General features: G+C 39.0%; 1 protein-coding gene across 3 annotated transcripts in view; it reads right to left on the bottom strand.

Annotated features, from left to right (window-relative positions):
* The window catches only part of SMG7 (SMG7 nonsense mediated mRNA decay factor), a 51,888-nt gene that overhangs the window by 14,668 nt on the left and 21,577 nt on the right, over positions 1-15,643 (bottom strand). For 2 of the 3 annotated variants that reach the window (XM_065674185.1, XM_065674183.1), the window contains exons 4-14: positions 14,769-14,901; positions 11,453-11,624; positions 10,544-10,615; positions 9,352-9,502; positions 8,891-9,026; positions 6,646-6,808; positions 5,348-5,504; positions 2,531-2,601; positions 2,134-2,194; positions 1,329-1,448; positions 656-1,091 (exon numbers count right to left, since the gene is read on the bottom strand). In XM_065674185.1, the coding sequence (XP_065530257.1) occupies positions 656-1,091; positions 1,329-1,448; positions 2,134-2,194; positions 2,531-2,601; positions 5,348-5,504; positions 6,646-6,808; positions 8,891-9,026; positions 9,352-9,502; positions 10,544-10,615; positions 11,453-11,624; positions 14,769-14,901 (1,672 nt within the window). The remainder of the gene's footprint in view (positions 1-655; positions 1,092-1,328; positions 1,449-2,133; positions 2,195-2,530; positions 2,602-5,347; positions 5,505-6,645; positions 6,809-8,890; positions 9,027-9,351; positions 9,503-10,543; positions 10,616-11,452; positions 11,625-14,768; positions 14,902-15,643) is intronic. The other variant, XM_065674184.1, reaches the window with a different exon arrangement.

Genomic DNA, 15,643 nt, shown 5'->3' with positions numbered 1-15,643 from the left:
ATATCATTAAATGCCTCCAGATGTCATTAGACTGAGATGCAGTCAAGCTATCCAGGTACAGATCAGATCAGCCCTGAAATTCTTCACACTTATGTGCCTGAGCACATATTTACGATTTAAGAGCAATGTGGCTTTCCCTATTCCACAAAGGGCCACTTGACTGCACACACAGTACAGAAGATCTTACTGCATATTTACAGTTGGTGCTTTTGCAATGTGCTCAATTTATTGAATGTGTACAAGTCAACTGAACTGAAAATGCAGAGTACCAAGCTCCTTCACAACAGACTATAGCACAGGTAAGAGCACAACTACAACCTGGTCTTGTGAAGTGCGTCAGTAGCCTGAAAAATCTGAGTAACAGCAGGTAGAAGGCTGTTTTTTAAGACAGTCAACACAGCAAAATCACCTTTCATTGTTCCCCTATCTTTTCCTCCCCAGCAAATTGAGACAGCATCAAGGAAAAGCCCAGACACACAAAGGTCACTAATACCTGACCTTTGAGACAGATGTGTTTGTGTTTCTTGTGCATTAGCTGTACCTGCAGGGTCCACAGTGAGACCCTGACTCTACCATACTCTATATAAGCAGTGACAGTCCTGACACAAACATTGTACCACCTAAGACACAGTATCCCTTTGATCGAAAGGCTTACCTGAACTGCCACATTCTGCTTTCCTGCTTCTGGCATCTTGTCCAAGCCACATTTCTTGGTCTCGTTCTTTCTTTTATTGTTATCCTTCTTTCCATCATTCTTATTGACTACTATTCCTTTGCTATAGTCCCGTCTTTCCCTACCTACATCTTTAGGGGGATAGATTCGCCCTTGTTCTCTGTTAATTTCCCTTGGCTTGATGTTCTCTTTGAACGTGACCATTGGTTTTTCTCCTGAATCACAGTTGTTATTCAGGCTTCTGCCAGAAGACAGAACTGATTTGAGTCCAGGGCTCCCATCTGTAGATAGCGGCTCTGCAATAGATGTTTCCTGCAAGGCGAGATTCTCTTTGGCTTCACTAGGGTCTTCCAGTAATAGCTCCGGGATTTCTGTCAAAAACAACAGCTTTCCTACTTCATTTTCACACTGAATCAACCTGAAAAAGATAAAAAGGAATTGAAAAGCAAGTACATTACTCCAAATACATTCCTTAACATAATCAGCCTATAAAGCAATGGCATGCCGCAGAACATTTTATTAGCACTGTCAGCATCTTGTATCTATGTTGTATCTAATCACTGTGTTGAACAGTGAGAAAAGTAATATTTATAACTAGCACCTGCATTACCTGTATTACAGCAGCAAGTGAAACAGAGAAGCTACCTGCAATTACCTTGGCTGGTTATCAGCAATCCATTTGCCTGTGAAGATCAGACGCTGTTGCCGTATCCGACGTTGCTGCCCTTCCTTATCTCCTGTAATTGCCTGGTGGCCCTTGGAAAAATCCAAGTTCCTAGAATTGACATAGGAGAGAGAATAATATTAGTTACACAATTACTCTGCAACATCATATTTCTTTAGAAATACAACTGGTCAACATTACTTATAAACTCTGAAATTCGACCAGATACTATTCCAAACATGACTGTTACACGTCTGATTTACAGACACAATTCTCTTCTGGTAAGATGCATCTACATTTAAGAGGTACGGTGCTTGAGTTTTGTTGTTTCGGATTTGTTTTTTTAAACAGAAGGCCAAAGGCTCATCTGGGTGAAAATCAAATACATAATAGTTGAGTGAGAAAAAAAGTCTAATACCTAGTAAGCTTTTGTGCATGATGTTAGGTACAGGGATACAGTTAAAAATAGTAAAAACCAATAAAATAAAAACATATCAAGCAGTTTTCATCTAAAAGTATTCCTTTCCTCACTTCTTACATTTTTCTCTTTCAATTTACTAGGCTGAAGACTACAGAAGAAAACCAAAAACATCATGAGCAAAAGAAAACAAAAAATTTTAGCCTATGACTTTCCTTAAGAGTTTTTCTACATAATCTGTTACAGTTGTTTTGAAAAGATATACTTCAATCCATACTGTTGTAAATATCCATAAATAAGATACTGTAGAGAACATGTCAATGTCTATCAAAGTAGTAACAACAGCAAAAGTACAGTCTCCCTTCAGCTGTCACCCACCTGAATGAGGGCCTCAGAGCCAAGAATCCTTGCAATTCAAATTCTTCTGGAAGGGGGGTTGCTAGCAAATAGAGAGTAAACAGCATAAAAAAAAGCATGAAAGCATTGAGTACAGTATCCTAAGTAGATACCTCAGCAAGGTCACTATACATAGTAAAGCTTTTTATTAACATGCTTAATTGTACTGGTCCACCCTGCAATTTGAGGAGCTCAGGAACGACAAAGTAGAACAAAGTCTGCTCAGCATGAGAAAGTAGCATTTGCAAAGCATTCATATGCACTAATACTAGAAGGCAACTAGCTTCCTTGTTTGCTCTTTAAATGCAGTTCCCCACACCATCAGAAAAAAAGTGGTTTGTTCCCAGTTCTTTACAGCACAGACTAGAAGTGTCTTTACCATTATTACTGGATAGATCTTCTTCATGAGGCTGGAAGCTGTTTAGAAGTGAAATCAGCCAGGGCCATATGCTACAAATCAGAAAACAGACAAACCATAAGTAAAAACTACAAAACATGGAAACTATTTGCCTTTCCAAGAAAACATTGAACTCCATTACACAGTCACAACTTCTATTGATTTTTTAACTTCCAAGAAAAGGGAAAGTTTCTCTCAAGTGTTAGGGAATAGACTACTTTCTTGAAAGAATATTTTTATAAATCCAAACTAAAGTTACCAAGGCTCTGGCAGCATAGTCTTCATTATTGAGCAAGTTAGAAAGCCTGCTATGAATTTAATTAGACAAACCTGTTGCATGAGCAAACATTCAGAGCACCTGTTTGCAATTCATGTTTTCCAGCCCAAAGCAGACTACTCTCAAGGCACAGTAAATTAATCAGTGGGAAACAAAACAATTGATCAAGATACAGCAGTTCAAAATTACTTCTGTTCTGTAGCACTGAAACAGTTACCAGAAAGGAAAGAAGGTCTAAGTAAGGTTGCATTGAGTAAGACCATTAAACTAGAGGTTAACTGGCAGCCTCCCTGCCTTGCAGTAGCAATGCCAGTACAAGAAATGACTGGAAATTCTTTACAAAGGCCCTGGAGCAAGCAATTTAAACATCACAATGATCACTGCATAGGTGATTAATATTTAACTGCCACCAAGAGGCTGCCTTCTGTTTTTTAAAAGCTCCTTCTGCTTCAGTGATGGGGACCAAAAGCCCATGGAGACAACACAAAACTATTTTAGGAGGGGGCTCACTGTGCTCGGTGTTAGTGAAATTAATCTGTCCTCCCGCAGCAAGTCTGTGCGTCACCATCCAGTACCTGGACTGAAGAATGCAGTGTGCACCTGAAAGCCTGAGGTCATCTACTTTCCTGCACCATCGCAGAGACTGCAGTCATTATGTTTATGCTTATGCTCTACACTCCACTAAGCAATAGCTCCTTTCCATGACTGACAAGGAACAGGAGAAGTAAGAAAATGAGAGTGGAAGTCTGTTGCAACCTACAGTGAATTGCAACCTTCCTGTACAATATTTGAAATAATGAGATTCCATAATAAAAGATTCCTAAAGAAGAGCAATGCGGTGACACACATGAAAATCTAGACCTACTGTGGCTTCCACAGAGCAGGTTTGCAAAACTCATTTCCAAAGACAACACACTAGTATCAGTACAGTCATTTCTGTCCTCAGTCTTTGCCTTCAAATTCACCTACTTTTCTAGGTAAACATGTTTCCTTCCTATTTCAGAGGCTTGTTCAGTTTGGGGTAAGATCAGTTATTCACAGGAAAATGATAAGAATAGTGGGGAGAAGTGTTTAAGAAGGTCTAAGGATTATTTCTTGAACCAAGAGCATAATTACATATGAACTCAGAGTAAGGAAGACTTTTCAATATAAAACAGACATAACATTATTAAAGAGAAGCCAATAAAGGTGTGTGTGTTTGTGCAGTCTGCAAATAATTACTTCTCTTTGGATCTTCCAATAGAAATAAAAAGAAAACTCACCCTCATAATGGGGAAGATGAGCAGATCTTTTAAGAGCCAACAAAGGTAATGGCTACAAATGCCCATTTTGACAAATCTTAGTAGTACCTATCTTTCAAGTTCACCTATAATTTTACAGCTGTTAGAACCTACTCTGGCTAACTAAAAAAATATACATTCACACCTGAAGATTCATTTTGATACTCCGTAAATTACTGCCTGCATCTCCTTTCTGCAAGGGCTACTTTGAATCAAGTAATTATCTTTCCTGTTAAAAACTGATATAAAGTTTTCCTTGCGAATATGCACACAGTAATACTGATTACCATCTCAAAACAATTTGTGAACTCCTGTTTTCCTTATCTTGCCTTCAGGAACTCTGAAACTGAAGTTCCCAAAGCTCCAGGGTTTTAGGATTTGCCCACATTTCAGAGAGTCTTATTACACATTTAGCAAAGTGAGGTTATAGGGACCCATGCTTTGCATATGTCAATGTACAGCAAATGTGAGCCTTGAGCTAGAATGGCATCTTACAGCACACACTGCCAAGCGAGCTGAAACCACTGTGGCACATCGCACAACATCACCTAAGCCAGCTAGTTTTGCACTCTTTTCCTTATAGTGGCCATCACAGGAAAAATACTCATCCAACTGTGTCAGTAACAGTCACTCCAATCTCGAGAAACACCTTTCAGATTGGAAATACTTTTCATGTATTATAGCAATTCAGTAAAGTTAACAGGCTATAAAAAAAGCTCACAAGTTCTGAAATATTTAAGCCTAAATTTGTAAGATTAGAAGCAGAAGTGAAAAATCAGAGTAACAGTCCAGAACAGTAATGTCTATGCTGACATTTAAAGATGCCCTTTACTAAATTAATTCATGGATGAGGAGCCAGCAAAACCAGATTCCAGTACTGCCCAAGAGATGGCTTAATGTATGAAATTAATGGAAGTATTCTCCTGCCACCTACCTCAATAAATCAGAGAAATCATTACAACAGATTAGACGAAAGCTACACTCAGTAGTTATGCTCAAGTCAGATGTTATAAAGTAGATCCCTCTGATTTTAACAGTTACATGCAAACCTAAAGCTAATTAAACCACGATTTGCTCATGTACTCCACAAATCTCATGTCTTATTAATTTTTAGCACATCCGCTTTCTATCATTGATGTCTGTAAAAAGTTATATGATCATTTTTCCCATTACTAATTTGTTTATCACCAGTTATTATTAATTTATGCAATCAAATGTATCAAAAGAAAGATTAACACTCACTACCGTCTTTCATCAACCACTGCCTCCTGGAAAACACTGGGTCTAAGTTTCAGCCAGTCCATTGAAACCTTCACAGCTGGAAGAGGATATGCAGCCCCAGAGTCCTCCTGGTAGTCATTTTGTAAAGGACACTTGCACAGAACTCCAAGAAAGGACACTAGAAACAGGGGATGCAGGGGACAGGGTGGACAAAAACAAATACAAACAATGCAGGAATGACACTTTAAAGTTGACCAAGTAACCCAAACACATTCCACCCATAAAATCCTATCTTTAGGAGCTAGTTCCTTAGAATAAAGCAGCCAAATTACTTTAAGAATCCACCAGAGATCAGAGAGTATTTTTATCAATAAAGAGCTTTCTACCATGAAGCAGAATCTTAGCATTTTTTCTCCCTCTTCTTTTCAAGTGTCAGGACAAATTATTTTGGTTAACAAAATCCAGTGAGACAAGCCCATTACAAAAATATTTGTTCTTTATTTATTAGAAATTACCAACTAAACTATCTACCTGCATTTTATCCACTTCTCCAGTTAGCAGGCACACAAATCCACTGAGTTAGCTCTGCAAGCCAGCACAAAGCTCAGGCCCATTAGAGACTATGAGCTGAGAAGCAGTAACCACACCATGGTGACCGTGGTGTTTTCAGACTCAACCCCAGAACGGAATCTGGAGTTCAACTATTCAGAAACGTAGGTGTTTACAAACAAGGCCAAGCTGATCATGGGCTGGATTAGGTTAAGGGAATCTGCATTCTGTGGCTAGAGTCTAAAATGCTCTGCTTTCCCACTTATCTAGTTAATGTTATCCAGAGCACAGAAGCACTTGAAGTCCTAATTCAGTCAGCTTCAACTTCAGTTCTGCTGAACCAGAATTGGCTCCATTCAAAGCAACTCAAACTGCACTGGCCAACAGAGGAGCAGCTCTTCAAGTGGTGTACTGCCCACTGCCAAGCTGGATCAAACTCTGCACCCAAGTCAAAATGTTCTTTCAGAACCAGGAAAAAGATGCTGAGTTCTGTGACACTTCAAACAAAGTAAGCCCCAGGCACATAAATCCCATGTTAGCCAGCATGGCTAGACATAAACGATCCCTTTGCAACCATCTTCTCTCTTCACTTTCTTTCATAAGGTCTATTCTCATCACTTACCTCACACAACCACTAAGCTAGATGCTGACAGCAAATTACTAATTGATTCCATTAAAAAAAAAAAAACAACCAACACCAAAACAAACAAACAAACAAACCAACCACCAAAAAACAACGCACACAAAATTCTATTAGTTTTCAAACGTACTGAAGAGAGCCAGTAACTGTGTCCAGCAGAGCTGCTCATCCTGGCTGTAGCTGTGCTGCTCCGTTTCATTGCTGAAGTCTCGCAGGTGATGTAGTTGAAATAGATTGATAACAGTAATATGTACTAACTGCTGGGAATTGAAGGCCTTTTGGAATAACAATCTCTGTAACAGACACAGGAACAATATATGTATTTATATATGTAAAGCACACACTTGAAAAGATTAGTAGTTGCTACTTCACTGCTTGACTAACACTTCTGCCCTTAAGGCGACATTTATTCTAGATCTTATTTTCAGTCATCCCTATTAGCACAGCACTGGGCTTCCCAGGAGGACCTGGACAGATGTCCACTGTTAAGCCCAAGGGCTCATACACCAACTAATATGCACAACAAATCAACAACCCTTGGATATTGCTCTCTTTCAGAGCAAGTGCAACTTCCATGTACAATCACAGCACTGCAATGCAACTGCAAGATCTGCACAGGCACGTATATCCACTGTATCTGCTGAAGAAGCAGCAAGGAGAAGGTGACATTTTAAAAAAATGCCCCAGGAAAATTTAACTACTGTGTGGTTATGTATTAAAGACTAATTCCACATCTGACTTCATGGGTCATGGAATGCCATGGTGGATTAAAATAGCACAAGCTAGTTACAAATGCATTTCAGTAACTATGCTGTAAAAAAACCCACCTTTCTCAGAGCACAAGAAACTTTGATGGGTTTTTTGAGCATTGTGAAAAAAAGGACATATCCTAAACTACAAACAACTTGTCTTCGGACACTGTTAGAGGAGAAAGTGGATTAACCAGCATAAGCATTAGGAAAAGGTTTGAACTCCGTGTTCAAGCTTGATTTTCAGGTAAGGGCATAAAGCACTCTATAGCCAACAACTCAAACTGGCAGGGCTCTCAGCAGCAGAATCATGAACACTCCTAACTCCATGACTGCCCTCCTCATTCAGAGTTAAAATCAGCCACAAAGTGATTATCTACCATACAGCCAATTTCACATTCACATTCAATCCATTTAAGTCAGAAGAGTTGCCCTCTAGTAAATTAAGCCTTATGTTGCATAACAAACAAAAAAGTAATGCAAGCAACAAAGCAGGGCTCAATTAACTCTATTTTAACACCCTGGATCAGTTCAGAAAAATGCTCCACTGTTCCACATGCCTGAGCAATGCTTATTATTGATTAGAAGCACTGTGGAAAAAGCAGTACAAGTTCAACAGCCAACATCACACACACAGATATACAATTATTTAATTTTGAAACAATTTTAAATCCAAGTGTTCAAGCAGCTTGCAGTCAAAAAGAATACAATTCACATTAAGTTTTGTGGGTTTAGGGGCTTGGTTTTATTTTATTATTTAAAGACAGTTTGGACCTAGCTACAGCAGCCCAATTCAATGCAAAATGCAAAAAGACACTGTAAAAAACATTTGCAATTCTTTATATTACTAAGACCACCTTCCCCTTTTTCAATTTGGAAAAGCACCAATTGCTCTATTGAAAATATCCATACTACCTGCTCATTTCCACAAATGAAGATGCTGAAGAAGATCAGTTTCCAAAAGGTACCTAACAGTTAATATAACATCCTCTTTGAAATTGTACTACCTTGTATAAATATCTTATAAAATTCTCTTTGTTTCAATCTTTGCTATGTTGTCCAGCTTAATGAGCTGGTTATATAATTAATAGGTACTCCTGGATTTTCCAGAGGAAACATGTTCTGAACAGTTCTTGTCTACACACAAATTAAGCTTGTACTGGAACACTTTTTAAAGGCAAACCACTGACAGAAGAGCCAAGCTGTCTGAGGAAGATTAAAAGCAGCCTTAACTAGTGGGAGTGAATGAAAACCATCCAAAAACAAAGTTATCAAAATTCCTCAGGCTACTGAGCTAGAACTTTCCAGATGAATCAAGTTCTTTTCACAAGTATCCAAGAATCATCCAGGTTAAAGAGCAGAGAATCAACAAGGGTCATCAATTTTTCCTGTACCTCTACTAACAACACGCCCCATGTCAAATGGGAAAAAACCCTACTCTTTGTAGAAGTCGGCATCAGGTGACTTCAGAATCCCGTGTTAGCTGCGATGCAATCCTTCCACAACTGGATACTTGGGCTTCTTTATTTTAGCAGGTGAGTAAGTTACTACTGGGGTATAATTTCAGAACTCAGCTGCTAAAAATACTCTCCTCAATATGCTAATTAATATGTTGTTAGAACTAACCTTGAATTGTTCTTCCAGCTTTTCTCGAAGAGGGCTCAGCTTCTCCAAGCTTTTACTTAGGTACACATGGCCATGGAATTTAATAAATGCCTTGATGAAGTCAGACACACTCCATCGAGTCTTCATCTCATCACGACTACATTCAGAACAGAAATACCCAACTTCAGTTTTGGAATTAGACACAGCTCTATATAGCATTACATACTTTTTCTGTGACATTCAAGAAAGAAGGAATGTCCATGCAAAGGTGCTTTTTCATGTTGGCACAATAAGCTTCACTTCCTGCATTCACTATTCACACTCAGGAGCATCCCAGATACAAACCATTCTTTGTTCCATACATGTAAGGATGTTCTCACTGGATAGGGGGCGGGTCGAAGGACTTCTGTTTCTACTACCGAATATGAATAAATTCTGGCAAGGGAGAATGGTCTTATCTGACCACAATACATTAGTCTTACCTCTCCAGTGCTTTAGAAAGTGCTTTTTGTAGGTTAGTGGAGGCAGCTGGGAAAGGAAACTTCACAGCAATGCTTCTGCAGTAGTAGAAAATTGTGGTCAAGTGGTCTCCTTTGGAGGAAGCTAGAATAGCCAACTGATTATAAGGCTGACCTAAGGGAAAAAAAGACATTGTCCCTTAAGATGTCATGGAATGAATGGAGTGAGGCATGCTAGATTTCAGGGTAAGTGGAGTTTCTTGAAAAGCAAACATAGAGCTGGTTGTTCTTTTGGTTTCAGGGTTTGTTTTTTTTCCTGTTTGTTTGGGGTTTTTTTGTGGGGAGGGGAGCAGGGGGAAAATAGGTCACTAGTGGAGTTGGGGTGGGGGAACTGGGTTGGTTTGTTGGGGATTTTTTGGTGTGGGCTATTTTTTTGTTTGGGCTGGGGGGTTGTGGGGTTTTTTCTTAGTTTTGATTTGAGGTTTTTGTTTATTTGTTTGGGGGGGGGGGGTGTTTGGTTTTGGGTTTGTGGTTGTTTTTTTTTTTTTTTTAAACCACACATCCTTTAAATCTAAATAAGAAGGTACTGTCAAAACCTATCCCAGTTTTAGGCAAATCGAGCTGTCAAGAGTTTTTCACTTTTTTTGCCTATACAGTAAAAATTTCCATAATTAGAATACAAAGTATTTTTCGGTTAGAATGTAATTGGCTAATAAACTGAATTATTGGTTTCAGCAGCCTGGCTCAAAAAAAGATTTATCCTTCTCTCACCATGCCTACATTTTGGATCACTGTAAGCCAATAGCTAAAAAACTAGATCTCTGAACTAAAGATGCTATTTACTTGCATGAGCAACTTGAAAAAGCTGGTTTTAGCTACTGACCTTTACAAATTGTCAAGTGAACAATCTAAGAAAAAAAAAACAAAACCCCAAAGGCTGGTGGTAGATAATTTTTCCTTAACTGTAATTTACAGTGTATGTAAGAGAGCATAATGTAGCAGTAGTGAAGCCTCAGAATGAAGCTGTGTATTATCTGCTTTGTTTCTACATCTTCACAAAAAGAAGAAAAGTGACACAGATCAAGCAAATAACTATTGTCTAGATGAGTTATCAATGGGTAAGGCTTTGTTGCACCAAGTTTCCAACTACCACACAAGAAAAGCAGTACCCCATCTTCCTTCGGAATTATGAACCTAAAAGGTATCCCAGACTCACCATTAGATGGGACAAGCTGAGCTGCATGTCTGTAGTAAGACTCTGCCTGGCTGGTCTGATTCCTATAGCGAGCTGAGCAAAGAAAGAAAGACCAAGCTGAGGCATAAAATTCGACTCTACTGCACTTACTTTAATATAACCAATTTACCTAAAGAAGATTTCATTATTATTTTAGAAATATGTCAGAACATACAATTACACCAAATAGCATGAAGATTCAACTTGCTGAATTGTGAAGTGGTTGTTTTAGCTCAGATCCTATGTCACATCTTATCAGTTCCTATGCAGAAAGAGGCTGTGCCAACAGCAACACATCCAGAGAGCTACAAATACTTTACATACTTCTTTGCAAAATCAGCAACTAGATCTACTTCTAGGTTGTTCCAAAAGCAATTGCAGATTCCTGAGAAAAGAGAACTTTCTACAACACATAAATCTACTCTAATGAACAAAGAAATAAACCTGTTGAATTTACATAAAAAAGAAACCTCGTTTATGAAAGGCTGGATTTCTAACTGTTGATTTTCTAAAAGATTCAAGAGTAATGTTCTGAAATGGAGAAGTATGCTAGCCTGCTGCAACAAGCTTTTGTAACAGTTACAGGTTTCAACATTTCACTATGCCTACCAGCTATAACATGATTAGCATGCTAAAAGACAGATTCTAGCAAATCACTAGAAAGCTAGTTATTGACTGTCACCATGTGTTAACGTGTAACACACATTAGAGAAATCTACCAGCATTACTCTCCAGACCTTTCCTCCTGCAGCAACCATCAAACATACAATTACCTATAAGCTACTCATCTGGAACACACTTGGTCCTCCAGCAGCTGCCCATGGTACGTACAGACCCCTCTAAGTGAGGGCTGTTTGCAATGTCCCGCCTCTTTTTCCTTCAAAAACTCACCAATATCTCCAAGGTGAACAAGGCAGTGCTGGCAGATGTAAGAGCAGGAGCTAGATTGCGGCTTGACTATGGCGCTGGTGTGCGTCTGTTTATTGCTAATGATTCCCAGCTGGGAAGACTTTACACGACATGGCAAGTCTACATTAAAAACTGTGCACAATTCCTGTAATAACTAGAAAAACAGGTCCAATTTAGTAGCAGGTAGAGACATTAATCAGCAATGCACTGAAACAATTGATTAAACTAACAGAGCATTTCTTGGAGGCACGGATTAGCTAAGTATATTTGAAGTGAACAAGCCTGAGTTACTTAAAGTGAGACTTTAATTTACATTCTCCATATTGAAGTCATTGAACCTCATGCTGCATTATTCTGCCCAGAAACACAAAGTAGTTTACTTCCTTTCTGTAAGAAATAGCTGTGTATTCCAAAGGAGTAAGCAATGCAATTCCCATGACGCTTAAATTACCAAGCATGCATCAGTACAAATCTTGTTGGGATTTCTTTGGTTTGTTGGGATTTTTTAAACAGGACATTCAAGAGGAACAGTCTTTTTATACCTTGATGAAGCAACACCATTCTCTGAAAATAATAGAAAGGAATACCACTCAACCTCCAAAGAAGCTTGTTCCAACATAAGCAACAGGACTGTCCTGACAAACTTTAGAGAGAAGCCAGAACAAAACCAAGTTTGTAGGCAAAGCAATAGTGGCTAACAGTTCAGCAGCAGGGTTGTGAATAAATATTTGTGCTAAGCTAACAGTGAAACTCTTTCAAAGAACAAGGCATCAGCTACTTGGTCAAATATCTGAAAAGCTGATTAAAAGAAAACCTGAACTTTGCATTCTAATTAATGTTTTTTAAGTTTTTCTTAATGGACTCCGGCAAATACTCTGGAAAGTAACAGTAACCACGTGGTGATTAAAAGTATTGCTCCACTGTGTTGCAGCGTTAAAAATGTAAGTGAAAACTGACAGACTTTCTCTCAGCTGGGAATATACTCATTCTCCAAATAAAATAGACCTGCAGCAGAGTTCCACTTCCAGCTAAACCCATATAGAAAGCCCAGGGCTGACAGAGATGTACACTCCACTCCATCAGTCACTACACATGCAACACAGTTCTTTTGCTTGCTGCAGAAAAAGATTTGTGTTACACCTCCCTCCCCTTTTACTCTTTTATCTCAAAGAAAGATTTCACAGATGAAAGGTGGAGAAGAGAGAGAAACTTGACATCTTCCAACACGGTGAATTAGGAGAATTCATGCTCTCTTTCAAAGGCATCATTTACACATGCTTCGCAGTTGGAGAGCAGGTATCTTGCCTGAGCTACATCTTTAGACTAAAAATGGGACGATTAACATCACAGCAAAGAAAGAAAGATGATCCAGTCTGTGGCGTCATACACAAACAAAATTTCCTGATACAATGAAGGGAAAAACAAGGTTTTTGCAAGACAAACAGTGGAGACAGTAGAAAACTCTTGGCAACGGTAACACAACCTGTCAAACTGACTGCTACAAATAAGCTTTCCAAAAAACAGTGCGGGGGGGGGGGGGGGAAGATGGGGTTGCCTTGCAGATGTTCAGAATCAAACTAGGAATTGATACAGCAAGAATGGCCTACTGTGCATGTTGTAACCTGAAGACAGGGCAAACTAGCCATGACAAAGTCTAGTCAGACCACTACTTGAGATACGGGATTCAGCAGTAGATGTTGCTGAAGCAATACACCAAACAAGGAAAAAAGGAAAGAAAGGCAAGCTGTCTTTATTAAGGCTATAATCACACACTAACTCTTAAATCTCTATAAGCTACATGCTGAAATCTATACTGGAAAAAGTATGAGCAAAAACAGGGCAGTAAGGAATAAATACATGAATAGGAATCACACCTCTTTCACAATTAACTGAAAACCTCACTGAAGACATTTAACTCAAGAGCAGTTGATGATACAGTTTTGCTTAAGGAGAAGAAAAGTTCCTATAACTGAAGTTTGCAACTCTATGTAATTAAGACATCACAGAATTAAGACTGAAGATGTGCATGTAAGCCTGGGAGTCTCAATCAAAAAGCCAGAAAGATACTGTATGGTGTAGATACTAAGTAATACTCCTGGGACAACCACCCTACTTAAATGTACAACTGTGGTGGGCATTAAGTTAGGTATTATTCAGAAAACAGTCCTTGGAAAATATTAACTCAATGCTCACCATTGGTGTTTAGGAGTTGCAAGAGAGAGACAAATAACAAAGCACAAAACATTAAGCCATCACACATCCTCAGTTCATCTACATTTTTCAAATTCTGCACATATTTTTGTTCTTAAAGAACTGAAATCAAGAATAAAACTGATTACCTTTGCTTATTCTTTGCTCTATAGGTAAAGTATAACATTTTTCAAAATGAAAAAGAATTATGACAATGGCCCAGAAATACATATGTAAGAATGAGAAGGTAAATGGGAATTTCTAGAGCAAAGAAAAAACCCCAAGAGTAATATAAAATCATCAATTAGCAAGTTTATTGGGCTTGCGGTTTTTTGTGTCATCATAATTCTTAGAATTTACAATTAAAATACACAATTCTTCACCACAGATCACTGCAGAAACCAGAGTAAATTTCTTCAACAGGGACTGGAGTGTCAATGAAGGCTAGACCTCCTAATAGCTAAACAATTCAGAAACAAGCTAGCTCAAGAAGGCAACAAATGTACAGCCAGAAAACAAGAAGCTAGAAAAAGGAGATTTCGTTCTACATTTTCCTGCTGCTTAATGTTCATTCTGAGCAACTACAGCAGACTACTGCAAGAGACAAAATCTGCTGCTAAATGGACCTTTGATTCTAACCAAAGCAGTTAGTCTTAGGCTTTACAGCAGTTTCTACTAGAAGAGAACTGAAGTCGTTGCTATATTTACATGGAGCACTGAGACAAATACCAGATTCACAGAAGTATCAGACAAAGTTGAGGCTGCGGCTGAAGGAAAGAAAGCACATCACCAGCTCTGTAGACATGTTTTACTGAGAGCACCAGTGTTACTAAGGTATACTTCCTGATCCAGTATAGCAAGAATTTCTTACACTAAGAGAAAATAAGAGATTTTACCTACCTAAACCCAACCCTCCTGCCCTTCCTTAAAGAGATGACATGCTAGTATGGTATTGGAGCTCATCTCTAATAAGCAGTTACTGGAGTGGCACAAGAGGTCTGACAGCGAAGCTTTGTAAAGGACCCCCGCACAAGTAGCACAAGGCTGAAGCTCATTTGCTTCCAGGCTGTGCAAATATATTATAGCCAACAAACTTTTTGCAACTCACCTGTGTGTAGAAGCCACTAGCTGCCTCTAAGAACAGAGAAAGGTTTGCCTGAACTTCACTCCGATTTGGATTTGCTCTATTTTTCGCCTGACCCTGTAGCGTTGTGATCTGATTTTTAAAGGCATGATTCCAACTGAAAACAAGAGAAGCATTTTACTTTGCTTTGGAAGTGTCTTATACAGATGGCATAAGCAACAAGCAAGAACTGTTTAATTACATAGCATCAGACATGGAAATGAAGAATATTCAAATCCAGGCAACATTCAGATTCCAAATGTTAAGTACAGAAGAACTACATTTCCTTGCCTCTGTTAACTAGGGAAACAGATCCTCATACAATATAGCTAACTCCGTAACACCATTTAGATTTGCTTGCAATTGTTCCATTTTACACAGCATAGCACTCCCTAAAACAGGGATGCTTGGTGTATAAAGTATCTGGGGTGTAGAAACCAGGGTTAAAAATCACTTAGTACCTGAAGACATGGGCAGGACAACTCAGCCAGCCTACTCATCTTGCTTCTCAATGCTGTAAGAATCACATGTTCCTCTGTTACAACCCATGTCTGCATCTTAAATCACAGTGAATGGACTGAGGGCATGGAGAACACCCAGCAGGATCTTCTCCTGACTCTTAATGTGCCACCAGCATCCCTTAAAGTTCTCTCCTGATACCTGTCCTTCTGCTCAGCCCTACCTCAGAGGGCTTAAAACAATGGTCTTTAGCTCCTGTTGGACCTTACTCAAAGCTCCAGGTGATTACATTATGCAATTTTCCTCCTTTCTGGAAACTCCAGAAACTTCAGCCCTTCCCTGACAGCACAGAAGATGGATGTTAGTGTTCTCCCTTCCATCTGGCTCACCAAAACCCACTC

Source organism: Lathamus discolor, chromosome 3, assembly GCF_037157495.1.
Source record: "Lathamus discolor isolate bLatDis1 chromosome 3, bLatDis1.hap1, whole genome shotgun sequence".
Classification (NCBI taxonomy): domain Eukaryota; kingdom Metazoa; phylum Chordata; class Aves; order Psittaciformes; family Psittacidae; genus Lathamus; species Lathamus discolor.
Note: the sequence above shows the minus strand (reverse complement) of the source record. Positions and strands in the feature narration are given on the sequence as shown.